We start from the raw sequence: 21,082 nt of genomic DNA on the forward strand, positions 1-21,082 counted from the left end.
CAGACATTAGAGCAACCTTATGGTTGCTCAGAATGTCTGCGGCGGTGCCCGTGAAACTGCGTCCGACACCAACACGCCCATCGCCATTTACGTCCCCGCCCAGGAACACCTATTGAAATTGCATAGATCTCCGTGCAATTCAATATGCGTCCCCCGTTGGTAACCATAGCTGCACCCACCTCGGAATCAGGCTCACTATGTGGGGTGAGGGGTATAGTAATACCATTTGGGAGCATATACGGCAGAACATACACCCACACACACACATTATATGGTAACAAAATACATATTAGGGAGAGAGAGATAATTCATCTGCCTACCTCTGTAATAGGGCCCCCTGTCTGATGTGCCCCGGGCCCCCTATAGCCTTAATCCGGCCCTGCCCCCCCCCCCTCCATTTTTTAAATAGGGACATAAGATAGTGCACTTGAAATAGGGGCGTTGGTTCATGTGGAAGGGCAAAGGAAGAGATAGGGGAGGCCAGGCGATGCTGGGGATAAAAGAAGAAGCTACAAGTGATGATGATAATAAACAGGAAAATAGACAAGCCCAAACAGCACCCCCTGCCCTGCTTGTGCCATGGCACTGGTCGCACCACCCTAGTTACGGCCCTGCATGTGACTCAGTCAGGTACTATATATATTTACAATTATTGTCAAGGTGGGAAACCCTGTATCTGGTGCAGCGCACATAACCGTTTAATTGGATGCACTGCTTGAAATATTTTTACAAAGATATTTTCAACCTTTTATTTTTACATAATACCCTCATTAGCGCAACCATATTTAAAAGGCAGCGCCCATGAATTCTGAACTCTCCAGATATCGCTAGTTGATTTAAATTGTGCTTCAGTAACTTAATGTATGTTTGGAAATGTTCACATACTGTACAGACCTTTGCAGAGATTAGGATTCTCAACTTATTATATGCATGCTAGGCTTGTATAGTTTTTGAACTTTAAATGCATACGTGGGCATTTTACGTAGACACTGGTCTATTCGCTATTTGCTGGGGATTACTTCTGTAGGTTAAAGCCAGTAACAAATATGCGTTGGCCCCATAACAAGCACAATAGTCATTTGATGATAAGCAATGTGATCATTATATTGTTAATGCAGTGCAAGGCATTCTGGTACTCTGAGTGTTCGATCTGTGTGACAGACTTAGGGGAGATGTACTAATCCTTTGAGAGAGATAAAGTGAATGGAGAAAGTACCAACCAATCAGCTCCTAACTGTCACTTTACAGGCTGTGCTTGAAAAATGACAGGAGCTGATTGGTTGGTACTTCAGCTCCATCCACTTTGTCTCTCCAAGGCTTAGTACATAGACTCTAAAATCTTCCCCAACACCCTTTCATATAAATATCAAGCTATATTTTAGTTCTAGTGGTCATTTCCTAAAAGCATCAGAGTTCTGTACGTCATTTCTTGTTAAATACCAGGAATAGTTGTGCAATGTACATTTCATCCCAGCTGTGATTTTCACCTCAGTATTTATCTCCTCCTAAATTTTGCATATTTTGGTAACTGGAGGTCATTTGCCGGCATATAATGTAACCTTCACATATGGAACCGCAACCACGATATAGTGTATGTTTTTCGAGCTAGTTTTGAGGTCATTTCAGTGTTGTGGCTTTATATTTAGCTGTTCTCTTCCCTGATAACCTTTTATATACGTTATTATGTTTCCTTATTTTCCTTCTTTGGTGCATTCTGTCAACAAGAGAATACTTGGACAGCACTTCAGTATCTAAAACTGTCTACTTTAATTTTATGTGGTCTTCTAGCATTATGTGCACATAATGATGAAGCTTTGTGGCTAATTCTGGTTCCATTGCCTGTGCAGGCCCATTAGTCTCCGAGATCAGCATTTTGGTGGCTTTGGTGTAGTCGTTAGAAAGCACAAAATCATTGACCTGCTAAGAAAATCGTTGTTAGATATAAACTTAGGATGTTCTCCACCGTTATAAGCAATCGTGGTCACCAAGTGCCTCGTGCCTCAGAGCACCTCTTGGATTACTCATGATAGTGGGGAACAACCTAGTGTTCCAGTGTATTTTCATCATCTTAATTGTGAGGACAACTCCTTATTTTTTTAGGAGTTTGTCTTGGTGAGCTCCCTTGATCATTTTGAGATTTCGCTCTTCTTTTATCCAGCACCCTCTGTACCCCACCCCCGCGCCCCAATTCCTGAGGGTGCTGTGCTATGTAGCATCGGCACATGACCTTGTGGGGATGATGGCACTTTACTTTTCTTCTGCTGGGCAAAGACCCTGACAATGATCGCTTAGAGAAGAAGAAAGGCACCTTCTTTTTAGATCTATTTATTTAAATACTATGGGGACCTATACGGAGAGAGACTGTTCTGGATACGTTACTAACTGAGAAGTCATTACTAACTGGATACTCGTTTGCTGAATCACTGATTATATGTAAGAGAAACTTACTTACTACTACTCCAGTTAGTTTTCCAATGATGTGTTCCACTTCTCTTGCAACATCTTTGTCCATTACGATACATGTTCAAACATCAAGCTGACTGGATTACTTCTATTCGGTGTCATTGAATTTGCATTTATTATGTGTTAATGTTTTATTTGCATGTACAGTTTTAGTATCAATTAAAGTATGTTTTTTGTTAAAGCCATTTCTCATTAAGTGAATGGATGAACAAACACATTTAATGATTAAATACTACTTTGTGATAGTTTCTAAGACTAGCTCTGTACAGTAGTTTTTTTATTGTGTTTCCACAATTTTGAGGTTACACAAGTTGTTTCCTACACATGCAGCATATCTTGTTTAAGGATAGGATTTAGTTTTGGTGTGTGTGTGTATATAAAATATAATATCATTTGTGCGTGTGTCAAAAACCTGTATCAGCCAGGGGTACCATTAAGGGGCAAGCGTTAATTAGCAATGACCAGGTCATCCATAACTGGGGGAGCCCTAAAAATCGCTGGCAATTTGCTTCTAATCTGCTGGATAATAAACCGTTACTATTACTTTTTGTAGCGTGAAGAGCCACGTCGCCTGCCTGTCGTATGCCGTCTTCACATTATGTAATCTGAACACTGTTTCTCTTTACTTGTATTTTAATATTTCATTGTCTTTTTGATTCTGAAACATCTTTTCTGTGTTACTGCCGTTGTCTAAAACTGTAATATTGAGAGCAGGGTATACCGTATGGCATTGATAGGAAACCTGGTAAACTTCGGGGGCCGCATTGGATAGCCCACTAACATTTCTAAGAGCCGCACAGTACTCTTAGGGACAGATTCCAACGTTTATTTTACATTTTTCTGCCCATTATGGCGGGCTGATTCTGCTCACAGCCTATGAAGGTGAGAGCAGACTCTGCCCTGCCGACTTCTACGCCTAATGAAATCTGCCCCTTGATTTGTACGGTGTACTATGCTATGTGTAGACATGACTCATGGCTTTGTGGCTGAATACCCTCACCACCTGACGTCTTTACTTAATCTTCTTTTTTTTTTATAAGGATTTGAGACCACACCACCTGCTATTCATGTTATGTCATTATAAAAGTCATATATTGATAAGTCATAATGATTGTTAACTACTACCATACACTCTTCATATATACCGGCTGATCTAGTCTATTCTGCCTCGGGAATCACTGTTCAGTTTGGGCAAAATACCTAGGTGGATACGTTGGACAATATCTGGCTCCCAGAATAAGCAGCTGGATCTGTTTCTGGCTTCTCCAGGTACTGAGAGTGTTGTCCTCTTCCAGCTGCATTTACCACCATTGCCTCTAATTTATACCCAATTACTGGTCATTGTACTCATTTTGGAGGCATGCCCACTTCAATATCAGGTCAGCTGGCCCCTTTCGCTGCCCATATTATAACCTGTGTGGCCAGTTTAACTTAAAGCGTTATCAAGACTGGACAATCATTCGGAATGAATGGGTAAATCAGACATATCTGTTTTGCTGATAACACCTATGCACTGTAGTCTCTCCCAAACAATATTATCTACTACGTATTGTTTATAACGAAATGATTTAGTCTCTTCTCCTCCTTGTATTGTTGTAGGCAATATATTATCTACTGGTAAATAAAATTACATTTTTCTAAATCTTTTGTAACCCTCACTCTGTAGATGGTTGGGGAACATATATATGTATATGTGAATTCATGACGGTGTTAAGTTTCTGATAGCTGGTTTTAATTTTTTAGGAGTTTGTCAAACTAGTTTAGTAAATAACTATACACATCGGGAATGCCTTTATGATACTTCCATGTGCTGCTGTATTTGGCGTCATCCTGGCACATGGGGTGGGGGAGTGGTGTTAATTAGCCCAGCTCGTTATCGCCGCCATGCTGTCATTAGTTCAACAATTACTGTCGTGATTTTACACCATGTTTTGTAGCATCTATATGTTGGTGCTGATCCTTTGGTCTGGATCATTGATATCATATAGGTGTGGTCAAAAATGTTCCATAACTCTATATTAGGTTGGTTGCCTACATGCATTGTGAGAATGACTGATATAATGTGTGTCAAATGTAGTGGCATCTGAAATACGTTGGTAACAGAAATTGCAGTGTTGTAAGCAGGGAGAGGTGAGTGGGTGGCACTACATTTATCCCTTGGGGTACACTTTGCACTCATGTACTTTGATCACAATTAAGTGAAACAAACAACATCCAAAAGACGCTGCCACATCGCCGATCCTAAACCGCCAGCTTATGGGGTCATTTGGAGGTACAGGTTGAGTCTCCCATATCCAAATATTCGGAAATACGGAATTATTTTTGCATGACTGAGATAATGAAACCTTTGATTTTTTTGATGGCTCAATGTACACAAACTGTCTAATATCTAAAAATATCTAAAAATATTGTATACAATTACCTTCAGGCTGTGTGTATAAGGTGTATATGACACACAAATGAATTTCATTTCTGTACACAAACTTTGCTTGAGCCACAAAATTATTGAAAATATTGTATAAATGTGTGTGTATAAGGTGTATATAACACATAAATGCATTCTGTGTGTATATTTGGGTCCCATTCCCAAGATGTTTCATTATGGTATGCAAATATTCCAAAATACGGAATATTCCGTTATCTAAAATACCCCTGGTCCCAAGCATTTTGGATATGGGAGACTCAACCTGTACTGAGTTCCAGCTAAAAGAATCCCTAGTAAGACCTAAAGCATATCTACAGTGAGTAAGGTGATACAAATATTCCAATGCACAGTGACACAAATAAAGGGCCTTTATCATATGTTCTTAGGCATTGGACTATTTATCTTACACTTAGACCATTGTCCACAAATAAAGAATCTCATGGAATGTTAAAATGTTCTGCCTTTATCTGGCCCTATTTGTCCTAAATGTCAGTACAACCATAACAGAATTTGATAATGTAATGCCGCCGGATGTATTGCCGGCGGACTAAATACCGACGCTGGAAGCCCGAACCATCAGGATTCCGACTGTGGCTGGTAAGTACCCTAAACCTCCCTTAGTGGTGCCTAACCCTAACCTCCCCCGCCTCCCCCATTGGTGCCTAACCCTAACCTCCCCCCGGTTATGCCTAACCCCCCTTCTCGCACCCTAAACCTAACCCTCCAGTGGGGGGTGCCTCACCCTAACCTCCCCCCAGTGGTGCCTAATCCTACCCCCCCCCCCCTTCCCCTTGGCCTAACCCTCAGGGATGCCTAACCCCAAGTCCCCCCGGGAGTGCCTAAAATGAAACCCCCTGTAGCCCCCCACCTGCCTGCGGCTAACAGCTACCAGTTCCCGCTTACCTTCGTTCAGGATGCTGGGCGTCAGGATTTCGGCGTCCGGCTAAAGATGGGCGTCTGTATTTAGATGTCCATCTTTAGTACAGAGTCGGGATTCCGGACGCCGGTAAATAAACTGCATCCCTGATAAAGTACTAAATGTGTTCTGATTCAAAGTCATCGTAATCCTAACACATTGGATATTCAGTAACAGTCATGCTCAAATACGAGGTCTTGTTTCCTTGTTTATTGAACCACCCTCATACTTGTAATTACTTTCATCTGTTACTATTCTCACATTTTTGATACTACTGCTTACTTTATATACTGTATTATAAATAAAATGCTACCAGGTGTGTGTAATTCTAATTCCCTCCATTATGGGTTAATAATCGTTAAACGTGTAACTGTCAATTACATTCACAGCAGCCCATCCATTTACTAGGAAATCGACTAATGTATGGGGTACATTTGCAATTCCTGGTACATTCTACTAAACACAATTTCATCAATATTTTTTATGATTGCTTTTCAAGTTGATAAGCTGCATACACACACAACGATTTTGTTACCAACAATTTTATGAACGATTATCTGTCAGATTTTTTAAAGTGTAATGAACGATTTTTTTTAACTACAAACTATTTTTGCATATTCCCTTAATGAAAATCGTTCAGTTGGTCAATCTGACTGAACTACAAACTACAAATGTGAACGCGCATGAACGATAATCGTTCATCGTTTTAACTTAGAAAGTGAACAATTTTTTCAACGATTGAACGATAAACGATATCGTTAACGATAATCGTTCAAAAAATCGTGTGTGTATGCACCTATAGTATTAGATTTCTGTTGCTTCACTTAACGGGAGATTTGCCTGTTGTACTACAATTGTTAGCTTCTACTTCTGAGTGTTCCTGCTGATTTGGCATTAACCTTTGCAGACTTTACTGTTTCTATTCTGCGGTGTTTGCCGGATCTCTGCTGTGCTCTATAAGTTACTGGTGTATCTATCTTCATACAGATTTGCACGGCAGGTTCAGTCTTGTTCCGCTATGAATAAACAAGGCCAGAAGCAGTTTCTCTTTTTAATGTTCTCTTTGCTAGCTAGTCAGAACATTTATATTTATTAGTGACAATTGAACCTATTTTTTTGTTTGTTTAGAAAACTTCTTAGTGCTTCATTGACTACTTTTAAGTAGAGATGTGCGCCAACCCCTGTGTTTTGGTTTTGGATCTGGATCTCCCCTGGTTTTGGATCTGGATTGGTTTTGCCAAAACCTCACATCCGTGTTTTGTTTTCATGTATTGGTTTTGGATCTAGATTTTTTTCTTAAAAAGTAAAAAAAACAGCTAAAATCACATAAAATGGGCCTTTTTTTGTTCCTACAGTATTAATAACCTCAATAGCCTTTATTTCCACTCATTTCCAGTCAATTTTGACCACCTCACAGCTCACAATATTGATTTGTTCATCTAGTTTAGGCACAAAATTTGCACCAAGATAGCTGGCTGACTAAGCTAAGCTGCAGCAGTGGGCGGCACAAACACATGGCAGTTCAACTTCAAACATGGCACATCAGGAAACCCTTTTATTATTCAAGAGAGGCCTGAGGGAGTTGGAGTATGTATGTAGTTGAAGGTAGTGCAGGGACAGGAAGGGTTGATTGGTAGTAAATTTAATTTCTTTTTGGTTCCAAAGAAAATTTGAGGGGGGATGGGAGGAGGCATTTACAAAAAAATGTGATACAGTATATTTACATCAGTCCTTGCCACAGAAGAATCCTTGAGCATGGCTGCTGCTGCTGGGAGTTGATTTTTTTTCATCCCAGAAGGGGACCAGGAAGCGTGCTTTCCAAAAATAAATAAACAATTGACTTAAATACTGCTTTGCAAATCTTTTATAAAGGCATTTCCCAACCTGTACAGGGACATAAAAAAAAACCATAGTGGCCTTCAAACTGCCATTGTTCCCACTGTCCACTTAACCATATGAGATATTGTGAACAAGCGGAACAGAGCAGCAAATGCAACATTTCAGACTTAAGGTTTAAGTATTACGTTGTGTCTTTCTTGGGAATTCTTTCTTGAGCGCCATGCCTGCTTGCTGGGAGTTCATTTTTTTCATCCCAGAAGGGGACCAGGAAGCGTGCTCTCCAAAAATAAATAAACAATTGACTTAAATAATCTTTTGCAAACCTTCTGTTCTGTAACAAAATTTCCCAACCTGTACAGGAACATAAAAAAAAACAGTTAGTGGCCTTCAAATTGCCAATGTTCCCACTGTCCACTTCTTAGATATGTGAATGTTAGCAGCATGTAGAAGGCCAAAAATTAGGTGGACCACACATGGCTGATTGATCAACCATGGTGACTGGATTAGTGTCATAAGGAAGAGGAGGCTGCAAACTGAGTGTCATGTTATGAGTTGGCCATATGGGGTATGTTGCTGTTAAGGGATCAGGCTGGTTATCATCAGTGGACACAATATTATAGTTGTTGTTATTTTGGGTTGCCATCTCCTGAAGGGTGTTTACCAACAGACAGAGACTACGTACCTATCAGCTCAGGCATAGACACTTCATGAGGAACAGAGCTCTGTTCTCTGGAGGGAAGCCTAATAGATGGGAGCCCCTGTTCCAACACCTGAAGCTCTTATCTCTCCACATCATCTATTATAGAAGAAAAAAAATGTCATCGGGGACATCTAGCTCCTCTTCCTGTACCCTGCTCACCCTTTTTGGACAGGAAGTCCAGGATGGATGGTTTCTAAGAAGAAGGCCTAGCAACAGATGGGGATGGTCATTATCAAGACCTGGTCCCCCCAGTGGGTGTAGTCTGGGAGGTATTGGTTGGCATGCAGGCAGCGGAATAACAAAGGCCTCCATGTTGTCTGTACTTACTGTTCCGTATTACAGAACACAGTGACAGAATCACTGGATGTCTTAGTGCATTCAGGCCAAATATGATCCATGAATTCCCAGACAGACTCCGGACAGATGAATCCTTTGCTTGTAATAAACTTTGGTAATTTCTGGCAAAACATGTGAATGAAACCTTTCCACACTGCAGAACATGATGGAGAAATCCCTTGAAGTTCAGCACCTAGAGCATCTTTTTTCATGTTCTGAGGCCTCTCCTGACTTTTGTTTATGTTTTTGAATAGAACAGGTTTAGAATTTAGGATGTCTACTCTATATATGTTTGTAAATAAATATAGGCTTTAGTTTTTTAGAGCATATAACTTTATAAGCTGTTAGGATAACATTTCTGCTTTGTTTAAGATTAAAAAAAAACAACTTTTTGTAACCCAATAACTTAAAAAAAACAAAAAACTTTTCATTGCAATTAAATATTGCATTGACAGACAGCAGCACAGCACCCCTGCGCAGCTACGCCAATTACAGGTGTGGCTGACACGCACACACAAAAAATTTGACAAAAAAAAGACAATTTTTTTTTTTTCAGCTCCAGAACTTTGGCCCAGAGCACAGATTAATCATGACTGGAGTCTGGCAGCACTAAGTTGCAAGTTGCGTTGCTGGCTGGATACACGCGCACACACACAAAAAGACAATTGATTTAAAAAAAATTTATGCTCCAGAACTTGGGCCCAGAGCACAAATTGATCACGAATGGAGTCGGACAGCACTAACTTATATACTACATTTATCATGGAGACGAAAGCTCGTGAACCGCGAGATTTCAGACTCTATCGTTTTGCCTCAGTTTCGAGATCCGAGTCAGGCGGGAAACTCAGAGCCTGCTTGGATCCGACATTCGGGTGGTTTCGGCTCTCTGGAAACCAAACCCGCTCATCTCTACTTTTAAGGTCTGGTGTACACACTGTCTGTTCTTCCACGACAATTTTGGTTTGAGCCACATTCAGTGTACAATGAGGATTTATGAACAATAGGACATGCTGCTATCATCTTCGTAGATTTTATTGAGCTGTATTCCCTAAGTGGCAAACTTATCATGGATGCTGGGAAAGTATCTGCTTGCTAAAGTACTAATAAGATTTTTCAGTGTGGAAATGGCTGCAGTCTTTTTTTTGTTTGTTTTTGAAAGGCATGGGCTTCTGACCAGGGGCGGGGCTGTGCTGGGGGGCAGGGTGACATCTGCTCTCTGGGCCGCCACCATTCTAAAGTTAAGGGCCGTCTGCTGGCTGCAGCCTGAATCACATGGCTGAGGGACAGAGAGAAGATGCTCCCTGACCGCTCCATTTATGGTATTCATACAGTTAGAGTGAGCTGGGAGCATCTTCTATCTGTCTCCTGGCCACCTGTCACATACCTGTGATGCAGCCACTGTGTTCGGTTTAGGGAGGTCAATCCCGGGATCGGGATCTGCTGGATTCCAGGATTTTCACCTAAAAATGGCCGGAATTGAATCCCGGGGTTGGAAGATTCCAATCCCGATTCCAGGAATGACCATAAATGTTTCTTTTTAGATGCCGGACAGCGCTGAGCACCTCCAGCAGAGTGCTCAGACGCTACCCGGCTCACCCTTCCCCGTCTGTGCGTGCTACGCAGCGTGATGTGAAGACACAGGTCACTCTGCTCAGCCCAACGCCGGCTGGACCGCCTGTTCACCTAAAGGGGAGGCATATTTTGGGTGCTTAATGAGAGGGTATCTGGCATTATTTTTAATAATGGAGGTGTGTGTGTTTTTACTCTTGTGCATTATTTTTAATGAGGGAATTTTGTGTGTGTGAGGGAGCAAATCTGTGGTTTGATATTTCATGAGGGAGAAGGGTAGTTATCATATTTGAAGTACAGCTTCTAATCAGGAGTGTGGGGGGGGCATATCTGGGGTAGGAATTTTAATAATGGAGGTTTGGGTATGTGAAATCTGGGGTCTAATTTAATAGGGGGGGGCAGATTTTTAATTAGCAAGGAGAGGCGTCCAGATTGTGGATATGGTTTTATGTCTAATTATTCTATAGAGGTCATTGTTATGGTTTCTGTATTGAAGAGAGGACACTAGTATAGCTTCTGTTTTGTCAGAGGGGGCTGGTAGGTTATGTATTTGCTTATAGCTCTTTGGCATAACAAGTATTTTCTATGGCTATTTAAACCACACCCACATTAGATACACCACGCCTCTGACCACACCCACATTAGATACACCACACCTCTGACCACACCCACATTAGATACACCACGCCTCTAAGAAATGTATTATACTATTTTTTCCGTCGCAGTGATTTGGTAGAAAATCGAGGGCCACATACTTGTGTTTGCCCATAGGCTTAAAGTTGCCAGCCAGCCCCTGCTCCTCAAAATTTAGAGCGGCACTAGTATTGAGTGGAAAACCCAGCATGTTTCACACTTTCAATTTTGAGGCCACACCCGCATTAATATACCTCCTAGTAGGGAACAAAATATAACTGTTAAACTAAATATTTTCTCCATTCCACATTTGCAGTGAAATGTTGCATGCTTCACCAGTGGAATGTTTTTATTTAATTTGTCCCATTTGCAGGGCCTTCAAGCATTGAGATTGTTCCCCAATTAACTATTTATACGCCTTTCTTTCACATGTGATGATCTGAAAACTGACCGTAAGACCAGTGATCACGATGTGCTGCCTTCTCTTATTGCTTTTTATGTATACATAGCTGGCATTGCAGTATTGCAGTGTCAAATCTCTTACTGAGATGCATCTGATTGCAGCCTGCTGGACAGCCAGCATGGTTCTTCTGCACTTCTTTCTATAAATGTACAGTTACTCTGTGTAAAGCACATGGTGTGCTGTGTACTACACTGGGAGAGCCAGTGACTGCTCTTCACAGCTGCTGGGCAGCCTCAGTTATGTTTGTTCAGTGTAATAATACATCTGGCTAGATTTTCCTTACTGATAGTCTATCCATTAAGTAGTGGTGTCAGCTATCGTATCTGCTCGCTTGTTTGCAGGGTGGCATTATAACCTACTGAACTTCATAATCTAAAGTGAGATGTGTGCAGAGATTAAGGGGCCTATATTGTAAACAACTCTGCCCTTAATATATGCAGAAACTGCTGTTTACACATGTTTAAGTATCCATCAAATGTACCAATATAGAAAGCAGGAGATATCTGAGATGCCTCCTGCTTTCTGGCTACCAGCCTTCCCCATCGTTTTCTATGGGGATGTTATTTAACCTCATCTGTGGAGCGTAGCATTTTGCATCTTGCATGCATAGGACTATCCACCATCTTCAGGTGGTGTTAGTCCGTTCCCTTCAGTGGGGCAGCCCTGCAGGAGAGGGATCTTGCAGTTCCTCTCCGGTGGGCTAAAGGCGATCATGATGCGCATAGCATAGTCTTCGTATTTTACTTCCGGTCCCCAAAGTAAACTGATCGCCTATGCGATCACTTTACGTCATACCGATCGCCGGGCTCTTATCGGAGCCGGTGTCCCAGCAACTTCCAATGACAAAAGTATCCTTATTGCTGCAATGTGCGGATATAAAGATCCTTAATTTTTTGAGGCACACACCGCAAATCATAATAAATGTGCCCCAAAAGGTTATTTTTCAACTTTGCATAACTATGATTTATTGATCTGACCACCAGTAACTTCTTTCTAAATATATTGTTTTGCCTTACTTTATTTTTTCCTGCGCTTTCCACCAAAGCTTTTATTTAGTCCAAGAATAGTTTACATTAACTGCCATTAAAGACTGCGCTATTTTCTGCCTGTGCATTGGATACAGTCTCTCGTTCTGTTCAATGATAAGCATGATAAATAAATATACTTAGATGAAACGACATTGGTGGACAACACAGGAAAGATAAAAGGCGCGTTTAGTAAAAGCCGCACCAGGTCATGGACAGGAGAGTAGAACCTTTTTTCTTTAATTTTCCATTTATAATGTTGAGGATAAACTCTTGTAATCTGAAATATGCCTGACTGCACATTCTTTAGAATGACTTTCAAATGTTAATTGCCAAATTCCCAGTATCTGAATTTACAGATTACACTTACCGAAATGTGACTTTAGTTCATTTTAGTCTGTAGCAATTACTGTACAGCCAAAGAGAGCATGTATAATTAGGACTGCTAAGAAATTATCATTTCCTATGGATAGACTCAATGCAGGTGCTTAATGACTGCCGACTGCCGGATTGCTTCCTGAAACATACTATAAGGCCACAAAGAGAGCAATCAAGGTTAATTGTGTTTAAATGCCAAGCTAGTCGATTTGACACATGTAGAAAGCATTCCCTATATAAGACTATACGTTGGAATGTCATGAGCCAGTGTTCTGCAATTTAAATGTATTGTAAGCAGAGAATAATACAATATTTATCTCTACAAATGCAAGTTGTTAGACATTGTTCTCAAAGTGCCTAAATTAATTTCCCAGATAGCTGAAAACCTAATGAGCCGTTTTCAAATTCCTAAGCCTGCAAACAGTGAGGTTTAACTTCTAATCTGGGGCAGTCGAATATTTTGTATTCAAAATGCACCTTTTACTAAGTAATGATCCTTCGTACCTCAGCAAACGTCTTCAGATGCAGGCAACGGATTTGAGAAGCTGGCAGTGGACGTGCTTTAATAAGACGCCACCAGCGCCATTAGTATATGCACTCAGATCGACTGAGACTGAAGACGCAGCACCGATCCACATGTCGACAGAATATCACACCCATATCTACAGTCGTTTCTAGGATACCACACCCCACTAATACATTTCAGTGCAAAGTAACTATGATTGGACAAAAGTGTTGTCAGAACTCACAAATAATCATGTTCTTTTGCCTGTTAAGAGGTGCTTAGATAAAGTGTAATGTGCAATGCAGAAACGCCAAAAGTACACAAAAACATCAGAGTACTGAACAAGTAATTGGACTCTTCATCTTATACAAGGTTCCCTCTCCCTTCCCAGGTGTTGGGATGCCTGCACTCAGAATACCAGTGGCATAATCCTGGCACCAGCATCCCAATGGTAATTATTGGGGTTAGGATTAGACACTAGGAGGGAGGGTTAGGGTCAGGCTGCTGGGGAAGAGGGTGAGGATTAGGCTGCGAGGTGGGGGGGTTTAGGGTTAGGCACTGGGATCCTGAGTGCCCGCATCCCATACCTAACCCAAGGGTTGCAGCTAGATCCCCTTCAGCTGCAGGACCCTGACATCATCAGTTACTATCCACATGGACATAGAGTGGGAGTAGAACCTCTGGCCAGATACTACAGTTGAGACAAAATAACAGCGCTGTCAGGGCATGGAACCACACTCGACGTCACGTCTGGGTCCTTTAGCTGAGGGGGAACTAAGATCAACCATTCTGAAAGTAACTTTCTTTATTGGACTTGACAACAAGCCGCTTTCATTTCCCATAGTCCCTACTCCTCATTCACCCCACATCACTTCCTCTTCTCATTCGCTCTTCTGTAAAATTAACTTTATTACTCCAACATATTATATTTCCTTGATTACTTATTTCAAGTAAAATGCCATTTTTAGTGCTGTCAAACCTAAAGTATCTTATACTGTTTTTATATTATATGAACATTATTCAGGAGTTCCATGATCTGCATAAAGGCACTACAAAGTCATTCATTCATTAATTTTTACATCAGTAAAATATATAGAGCATATTGTACATAACACTCTATGTAGAACTAAACGGGATGATCTACTTTTACACCGAGGTGGCAGCACCTCCTGAAGATGAAAGATTTGTGTGCGCTTGATTAGAATCTTCTTGCTGACATACAAGCAGTAAGCACCAAACTTCAGTCTTTGGGGAGGACTAGATGATTGATCATTTCACCCTGATCTGTTTAGAAGGGTGTAAGAAGAATTACATTACTGCAAATATTTGATTGTGTGTGTGCATATATTCACACAGTACATGGCTAAAAATGTGGATGTCTGAACATCACACTATGGGCTCTATCCAGTTACGAGCGAAGGGAGTGAGTTGTCGTAACGGCATACAATTCGCCCCCCCTCGTGGCCCAATGTCATCCCGGACTTGCACATTTTTGCCCACAGCCGTAAGTGACTGCGAACAAAAAAAGTGCGAATCCGGCAACACCATATGCCACACTTACTCGTGCCGCAAGGGACTCCTAAATGGATCAAGTCATGTTAGGTTGATCCAATTAGATGTGCATTACTCGCACCTGCGAGTAAGTGCTGCTGTATGCCGCACTGACTGTGCCTCCGGGCTCGCACTTTTCTGTTCGCAGCCAAAATATGCAAGTCCGGGGTGAATCGGGCCGCGAGGTGGGCAAATTGCTGTGCCGTTGCTGGCATTTCTATGCTGTTGCAATGACAATTCGCACCTAATAAAATCGAGCTCTATATGGATTTGTTGATTATCTTATTCTAAATCCATGGGCATAAGTATAGTGTTAGTGAGTTAGCAAAGTCTGCCATGGGGCCCAGTGATGCCTCTGGCAATTGGTGTGGGAACTTTACACAATATCTCTCTCGCTCTCTGTGTTTTTGTTTGTTTTTTAAAGCAAGCATTTTTCTCATTAATTTTCAACGTGATCTCACAGGGGTCTATGTACTAAGCCTTGGAGAGAGATAAAGCAGACTGAGATAAAGTACCAACCAGCCAGCGCCTGTCACTTTGCAGGCTGTATTTGAAAAATGACAGTTAGGAGTTGATTAGTTTGTACTTTATCTCTCTCCACTTTCTCTCTCCAAGGCTTAGTACATAGGGCCTGATTCAGACCCGGTCGCTAGGCTGCGTTCGCACGCAGCAGTCAGCAGCCAAAGTATGCAAATCCCGCTATTGCTAGCAAGACATTGGCACGCCCACTATGTCTTGCCGTGCAATCGCGGTATGTATTTAGACGCCCACCAGCCTGACACAAGACGCCTACTTTCCCTTAGTAATATACGTCATCTCTAGGAAGTGTATTAAACAATCTGTAAAATCGAGTAAAAACGGGCCCTTACGCAGCACTTGTGGCTGGCCATACCCTACCGCGAGCACTGCGAGTGCTGCTGTGTGTAATTCAGCCATGTGACGTGTATGCTGACGCTGCGTCTTAATTATGCACGCCCCTGAAACGGCGTTCCGACGCACAGACAGGCCTGCGTTCACACCACCACACCCCCGTTACCATCGACCACCCACAAACGGCACATCTTGTCACTCATTCTTGCAGAGCGTCTTTTATGCTTCGCGATCGCATGGACTGGCACGCGCACTGAGTCTTGTACACATGCGTAGATTGCAAACATCGGCAGGCTATGTGCGAACGCAGCCTAGCGACCGGGTCTGAATCAGGGCCATAGACCCCTAAGATTTTTCTGTGTGTGTAGAAATTTGTTTGTTCAGTGAAGAGATTGTGGGAAAAAATAAACCTTCACAAAGTTCCTGGAATACATGTTTATACATGTATGCTGCAGTAATGTGAGGCAGGTGAGGCAGAGCCTCTCCTGTCATACTTGGGTATACTCCAGAGTTTTCACTATAAAAATGATGAGAAAAAATTAAAGAAAATACTATAAATATCATCTTTGTATTATTCTAATCATTTTTATAGTCCAAACTCTGGAGTAGAAAGTGTATGGCAGGTGAGGCAGTGCCTCCCCTGTCTCTGCACATCCCTGATCAATTTTCAGCACTATAAACTGCTTTACCTTTGTATAATGCCCACATGTACCCTCGGGTTCATATATGTACCCTCGGGTTCATATATGTATGTGTAAAGTTTGCTCTGATACCAGCCAGTGCCTCCTCAGCCATTTACCTCACCGCACGTCTCTGGTATGTTGCATGTGTGGTCTCTAAGGAGAAGGTTTCCTTTATTAGCCTTTAGGAAGTGACGTAAAAAGTTATATCGGATATATTATAATTTGAAGAGGTTCCAGAAACCTTTAAGTGTACATTTCTGTTACACGTAGCTTAGAGGCTCTTATAACCAAGTCGGGAATTATGGTACTTTTGTAAACACTAAGACAATTCCTAAATGTATGTTGTGTATTTGTCTCTTGTAGGAAGGAGGAGAGCTCTCCATGGTAAAAATAAACTGAATCTAAACAGACAAGGAAAGAAGACTGGCCCAGAAGTACCGTCTGCCGAAATGAAGGATTCCCCAGATGGTAAGATGTGATCATTAGTGGAGTCCTATACTGCCACAACCTGTATAACTCTCCTATATACTGATCAGGTGTACTACCTGGCTCAGCTTTATGTGGTAGTGTCCTGCACTTTCTCTTGGGGCTAGTTCGCTGTCAGAACGCACATGGCATAAACATGATGGAGAGCTGAGCACATGGCACCTAATATTTTTTTTTTTGTGTGCAGTTCTCTTAATTCCTGAACTCTATAATAATTTTTTTTGGCCTTATTTGTATTTTATTGATATCATGGCACTAAATCAACATGGCATGTTCAGCCCATCCATACACCAACTCGTACAATCGCCCCTTTCCAGCACACCACTCCACCGCAGACTTTGCAGAGCCTCTTCTCAGACCAGTCCTCCCCTTCCTATATAATCATTATATGCCCATTTCATTCCCACCCTACAGAAACCGCGCCACCCATGTGGAGACGCCTCAGTAGCGATCACATTGTGCAATCGTCATGAAACTTGCCACTGATGGAAGTCACCACTAATTTGTGTGATCCTCCCAACCATCCAAGAAATTTACCTCCTGTCCTCCTCTAGTCAGAACTCCCATGCCTTACACCAGGCTTCATAATAACCAATTAAAACATTGTTTTAAATTTAATGTTTCAACAGTATCTCTGGTCTGACATTTGCAGAAGAAACGCGGAAAGCTGCTGTTATATTTATTAGCAGGACTGACCTCTATATACTACTGAGGGGTTCCATACAAAAGGTTGACAATGGAAAGGTCGACAATAAGAAGGTCAAAAAAGTATGGTGGTTGCTCAGATCAGCTTAATGGCTTAGCACAGGTGCTTGTAAAGGGCGGGGTTTACACTGAACACAGGAAAAAGGGGATTTGCCCTCCAGCACACTGTAGCAAAATAAAAAAAAATACTTAAATCCTACATAATAATAGAGATTCAGAGGTATTAGTTACATACGTTTGCAAAATATATGAGTAAGCGCCAGGCCAATCGTCAAGGCTCCTCTATACTGGCGTCCCTAACATTAAGGGGTTCACATCCGAGAAGCAGGGTACCCCAAAAAATTCCAGCCAAGGGCCATCCCCAGGGCATCACACGAAAAGGGGGAAAAAGATGATAGTGAAGTGAAAAGGATAGATGTGTAAGGATAAATCAATAAGTGTTAATGAAATGTGAAAGAATTAAAATGACATAAATAATAAACAATTAGAAAAGTGATGAAAATATTCTATGTGAATTTAAGTGGTGATGCCTTGAAAAAGGTCCAGCCAGAACATGGTCAACAAGTACAAAAGTTCGACGTGGACAAGGTCTATACATTATTTTTTATTGTTAGAGTTAGGCACTTACGGGAGTATTAGGCACTAGGAGGAATGGTTAGGGTTAGGCACCAAGAGGGACGGTTAGACACTAGGCGGGACGGTTGGGGTTAGGCACTAGGCGGGACGGTTGGGGTTAGGCACTAGGTGGGACGGTTGGGGTTAGGCACTAGGTGGGACGGTTGGGGTTAGGCGCTAGGTGGGACGGTTGGGGTTAGGCGCTAGGAGGGACGGTTGGGGTTAGGCGCTAGGAGGGACGGTTGGGGTTAGGCGCTAGGAGGGACGGTTGGGGTTAGGCGCTAGGAGGGACGGTTGGGGATAGGCGCTAGGAGGGACGGTTAGGGTTATAGGCACTAGGAGGGCTAGTTAGGGTTAGACACCAAGGGGAGGGTTAGGGTGACGATTAGGGTTAGATAAAACATAAAAAAAGTGTCAACCATTTCCATGTCAACCATATTGAACCTATTGACCTTCTGTATTGTCTAACTTTTGTTATGTTGACATTTTTCCATGTTGAACTTTGGTGTCGACCTTTTTATTGACAAACTTTTGTGTCACATCCCTACTGAGACCAGTTTAGCGCTCAGTAAATGAACAATTTGGGAGAATGAGACTGCCTTACAAATTGAGTAGCCTATTCTAATGTGTACAGATGTATCCACATACATCTAGCCTCCTTGCGCATTAAACAGCCCTTGCAGTGGCGTGACTCAGAAGCACTGAGCATCTTTTTGTGCAACTTTTTCTTTTAATATGTGTCAGGATGCACAAGCAGCTTCTGCTGATTAAAATTATATACAGCATGCCTATGTTTTGTGTGTGGTTGCTGCATGCGAAATGCTACGTTACAGTGTCAGCTGCTGTGACACTGTAACGTAGCATTTTGCATTCAGGTATAACCGCAGACGCACACAAAATATAGGAATACTGTGTATCATTTTTATCAGCATAAGCTGCTTGTGCATCCCTATTAGCATCACTTTGTGAATTAATGCATTTTAAGGGAAAAAAGTTGCACGAAAAAAACGCTTGGTGCTATCAAGCCACATAGCACTTATGAGTTATGTGTCACGCGACTTGTAGCATATGGAGGACAGATGTACGTGGAGGTCCTGAGTTAACATACTGTACATGTTAGGACTTGTAGTCTCACATCAACTAGACATTAACGGGTTGAAAATGGTGTTTGTCACTTGGTGCAAGCGTCAGACACCAGAACCAATCCAAACCAACACTTGGTGACCAAATTGGATGAGAGTCAGCGTGATAAGGGTCTGTTAGTGCAGATGGAAGATGCAGGACTGTAGCCAGGATCTGCACTCATTTTCCAACATGCCATGTAATAGTCTGATCGATTTTCACCCGTGATTCTTTTCGCCACTGCACTCATGTTTGGCCAAGCATCTCACTATGACGCCTATTTGATCCTTTTGTCCTGAACATAGGCTGTGAGACCAGCGTTAAGCAAATAAAATAATTTTGCCCGCTTTTAACAATTAATTTTTACATAGTCATTCTTATCAGCTGATTTTTTTGCATGCTGATGGCTTCAGCACAGCTATAGACTAATTGTTTCATGGCTTTAAGGCAGCCCCAATGTAAACCCAGCTTGGAGTGCATTAAAACTAGCGTACATACTGAAGTACTGCACATTTTATACTGGAAAAAGTTTTTGTAGTACTTTTTTGTGAGGTGAAGTTTTTTTTCTGGAGCAATACTTAATCGGAAGAAGTTTCTCGCACCTTGTCTGCATGCTCAAACTTAACCACCTAATGATCTTTACCCACCAAAGATTTTAGGACAAGGAGCAATAGAGCGTTAGTCAGGATACCATTTGCTTATAGCCAAGACAAAAATTTCAAATGTAATATTTATGTGCTCTATTTTCAGTCCCTTGATAAAATACACATTTAATATGCTAATAATTGCAAGAGGTTATTAAGTAAAGGTTTTCTTTCCTTTTTTTAGTTGTACTACTTTCTTGAAATTACTTGTGAGCAGAACCTTGGACAAACAGACTATATAATACACTTTGGATTGAAAGTTTTATTTGGTACCAAATTCTAAAAAAAATATCTAACATTTCTGTAAAATAATAATAGTAAAAAGAAAAGAAGTTTATTTCAAGAAAGCCCCAAAGCAACGCAAAATGGGGAAAAATGAGTCTGTACAGTCAATGGGGGAATATTTTACACACAACTGTTTATATATAAGCTCTATGTGGGTATATGTACTAAAGGTCGATTTTGATCAATTTTATTTATTTTATGAACAGTTTCTTATATAGCGCAGCATATTCCGTTGCACTTTACAATTTGAACCAACATTAATAGAACAAGACTGGGTTGTAAGAGACAGACCTAAAGGTAATAGGGCCCTGCTTGCAAACTTACAATCTGTAAAATCGATCAACATAAATGTTGTGTTTCTGGAGCTTAATCACACATTTAATAATACTAATCAAAATTGTCTGTTAGTAAATGTGTGATTTAGCCTCAGAAACATAACATCGATGTTGATCGATTTTTAAATAGATTAAAATCGACCTTTAGTAAATATACCCATATGTCCTCAATGACGGCAATGTAATAATACTGTAATATTGTAAATTTAGCCTGATTTTAGACTACATGTTGTACATCTAGTTGTATGTGTAATTGTATTTATGTAGAAGATATAGGGCCTGATTCAGAGCCGCTCGTAAGCGGCCGCTCGTTCGTTCCGAGCGATGTTTGCCCAACTGCGCATGCGTACGGATCGTAATACGCATGCGCGAACCAGTCAGTGCAGCCGAAAATCGTTTGTTCGCTAAATAGCGAATGCCTGCTAATATGAGTGACAGGAGGAGGCGTATGTGGGTGGTAACAGGGGAAGGTGCTTGAAAACGGGGAGTGGAGATCAGAACGCAGGCGTGCTTAAAGGTCAAAACGGGCGTTTT

At 41.5% G+C, this 21,082-nt stretch overlaps 1 protein-coding gene across 2 annotated transcripts in view; it reads left to right on the forward strand.

The window, feature by feature from the left end:
* Positions 1–21,082, forward strand: part of PRDM2 (PR/SET domain 2) — a 128,976-nt gene that overhangs the window by 92,247 nt on the left and 15,647 nt on the right. For both annotated transcript variants that reach the window (XM_088455768.1, XM_088455769.1), the window contains one exon: positions 16,720–16,824. In XM_088455768.1, coding sequence (XP_088311894.1) covers positions 16,720–16,824 — 105 coding nt within the window. The remainder of the gene's footprint in view (positions 1–16,719; positions 16,825–21,082) is intronic.

The sequence above is a fragment of the Taudactylus pleione genome, unplaced genomic scaffold (assembly GCF_031769625.1).
Source record: "Taudactylus pleione unplaced genomic scaffold, aTauple2 ptg000671l, whole genome shotgun sequence".
Classification (NCBI taxonomy): Eukaryota; Metazoa; Chordata; class Amphibia; order Anura; family Myobatrachidae; genus Taudactylus; species Taudactylus pleione.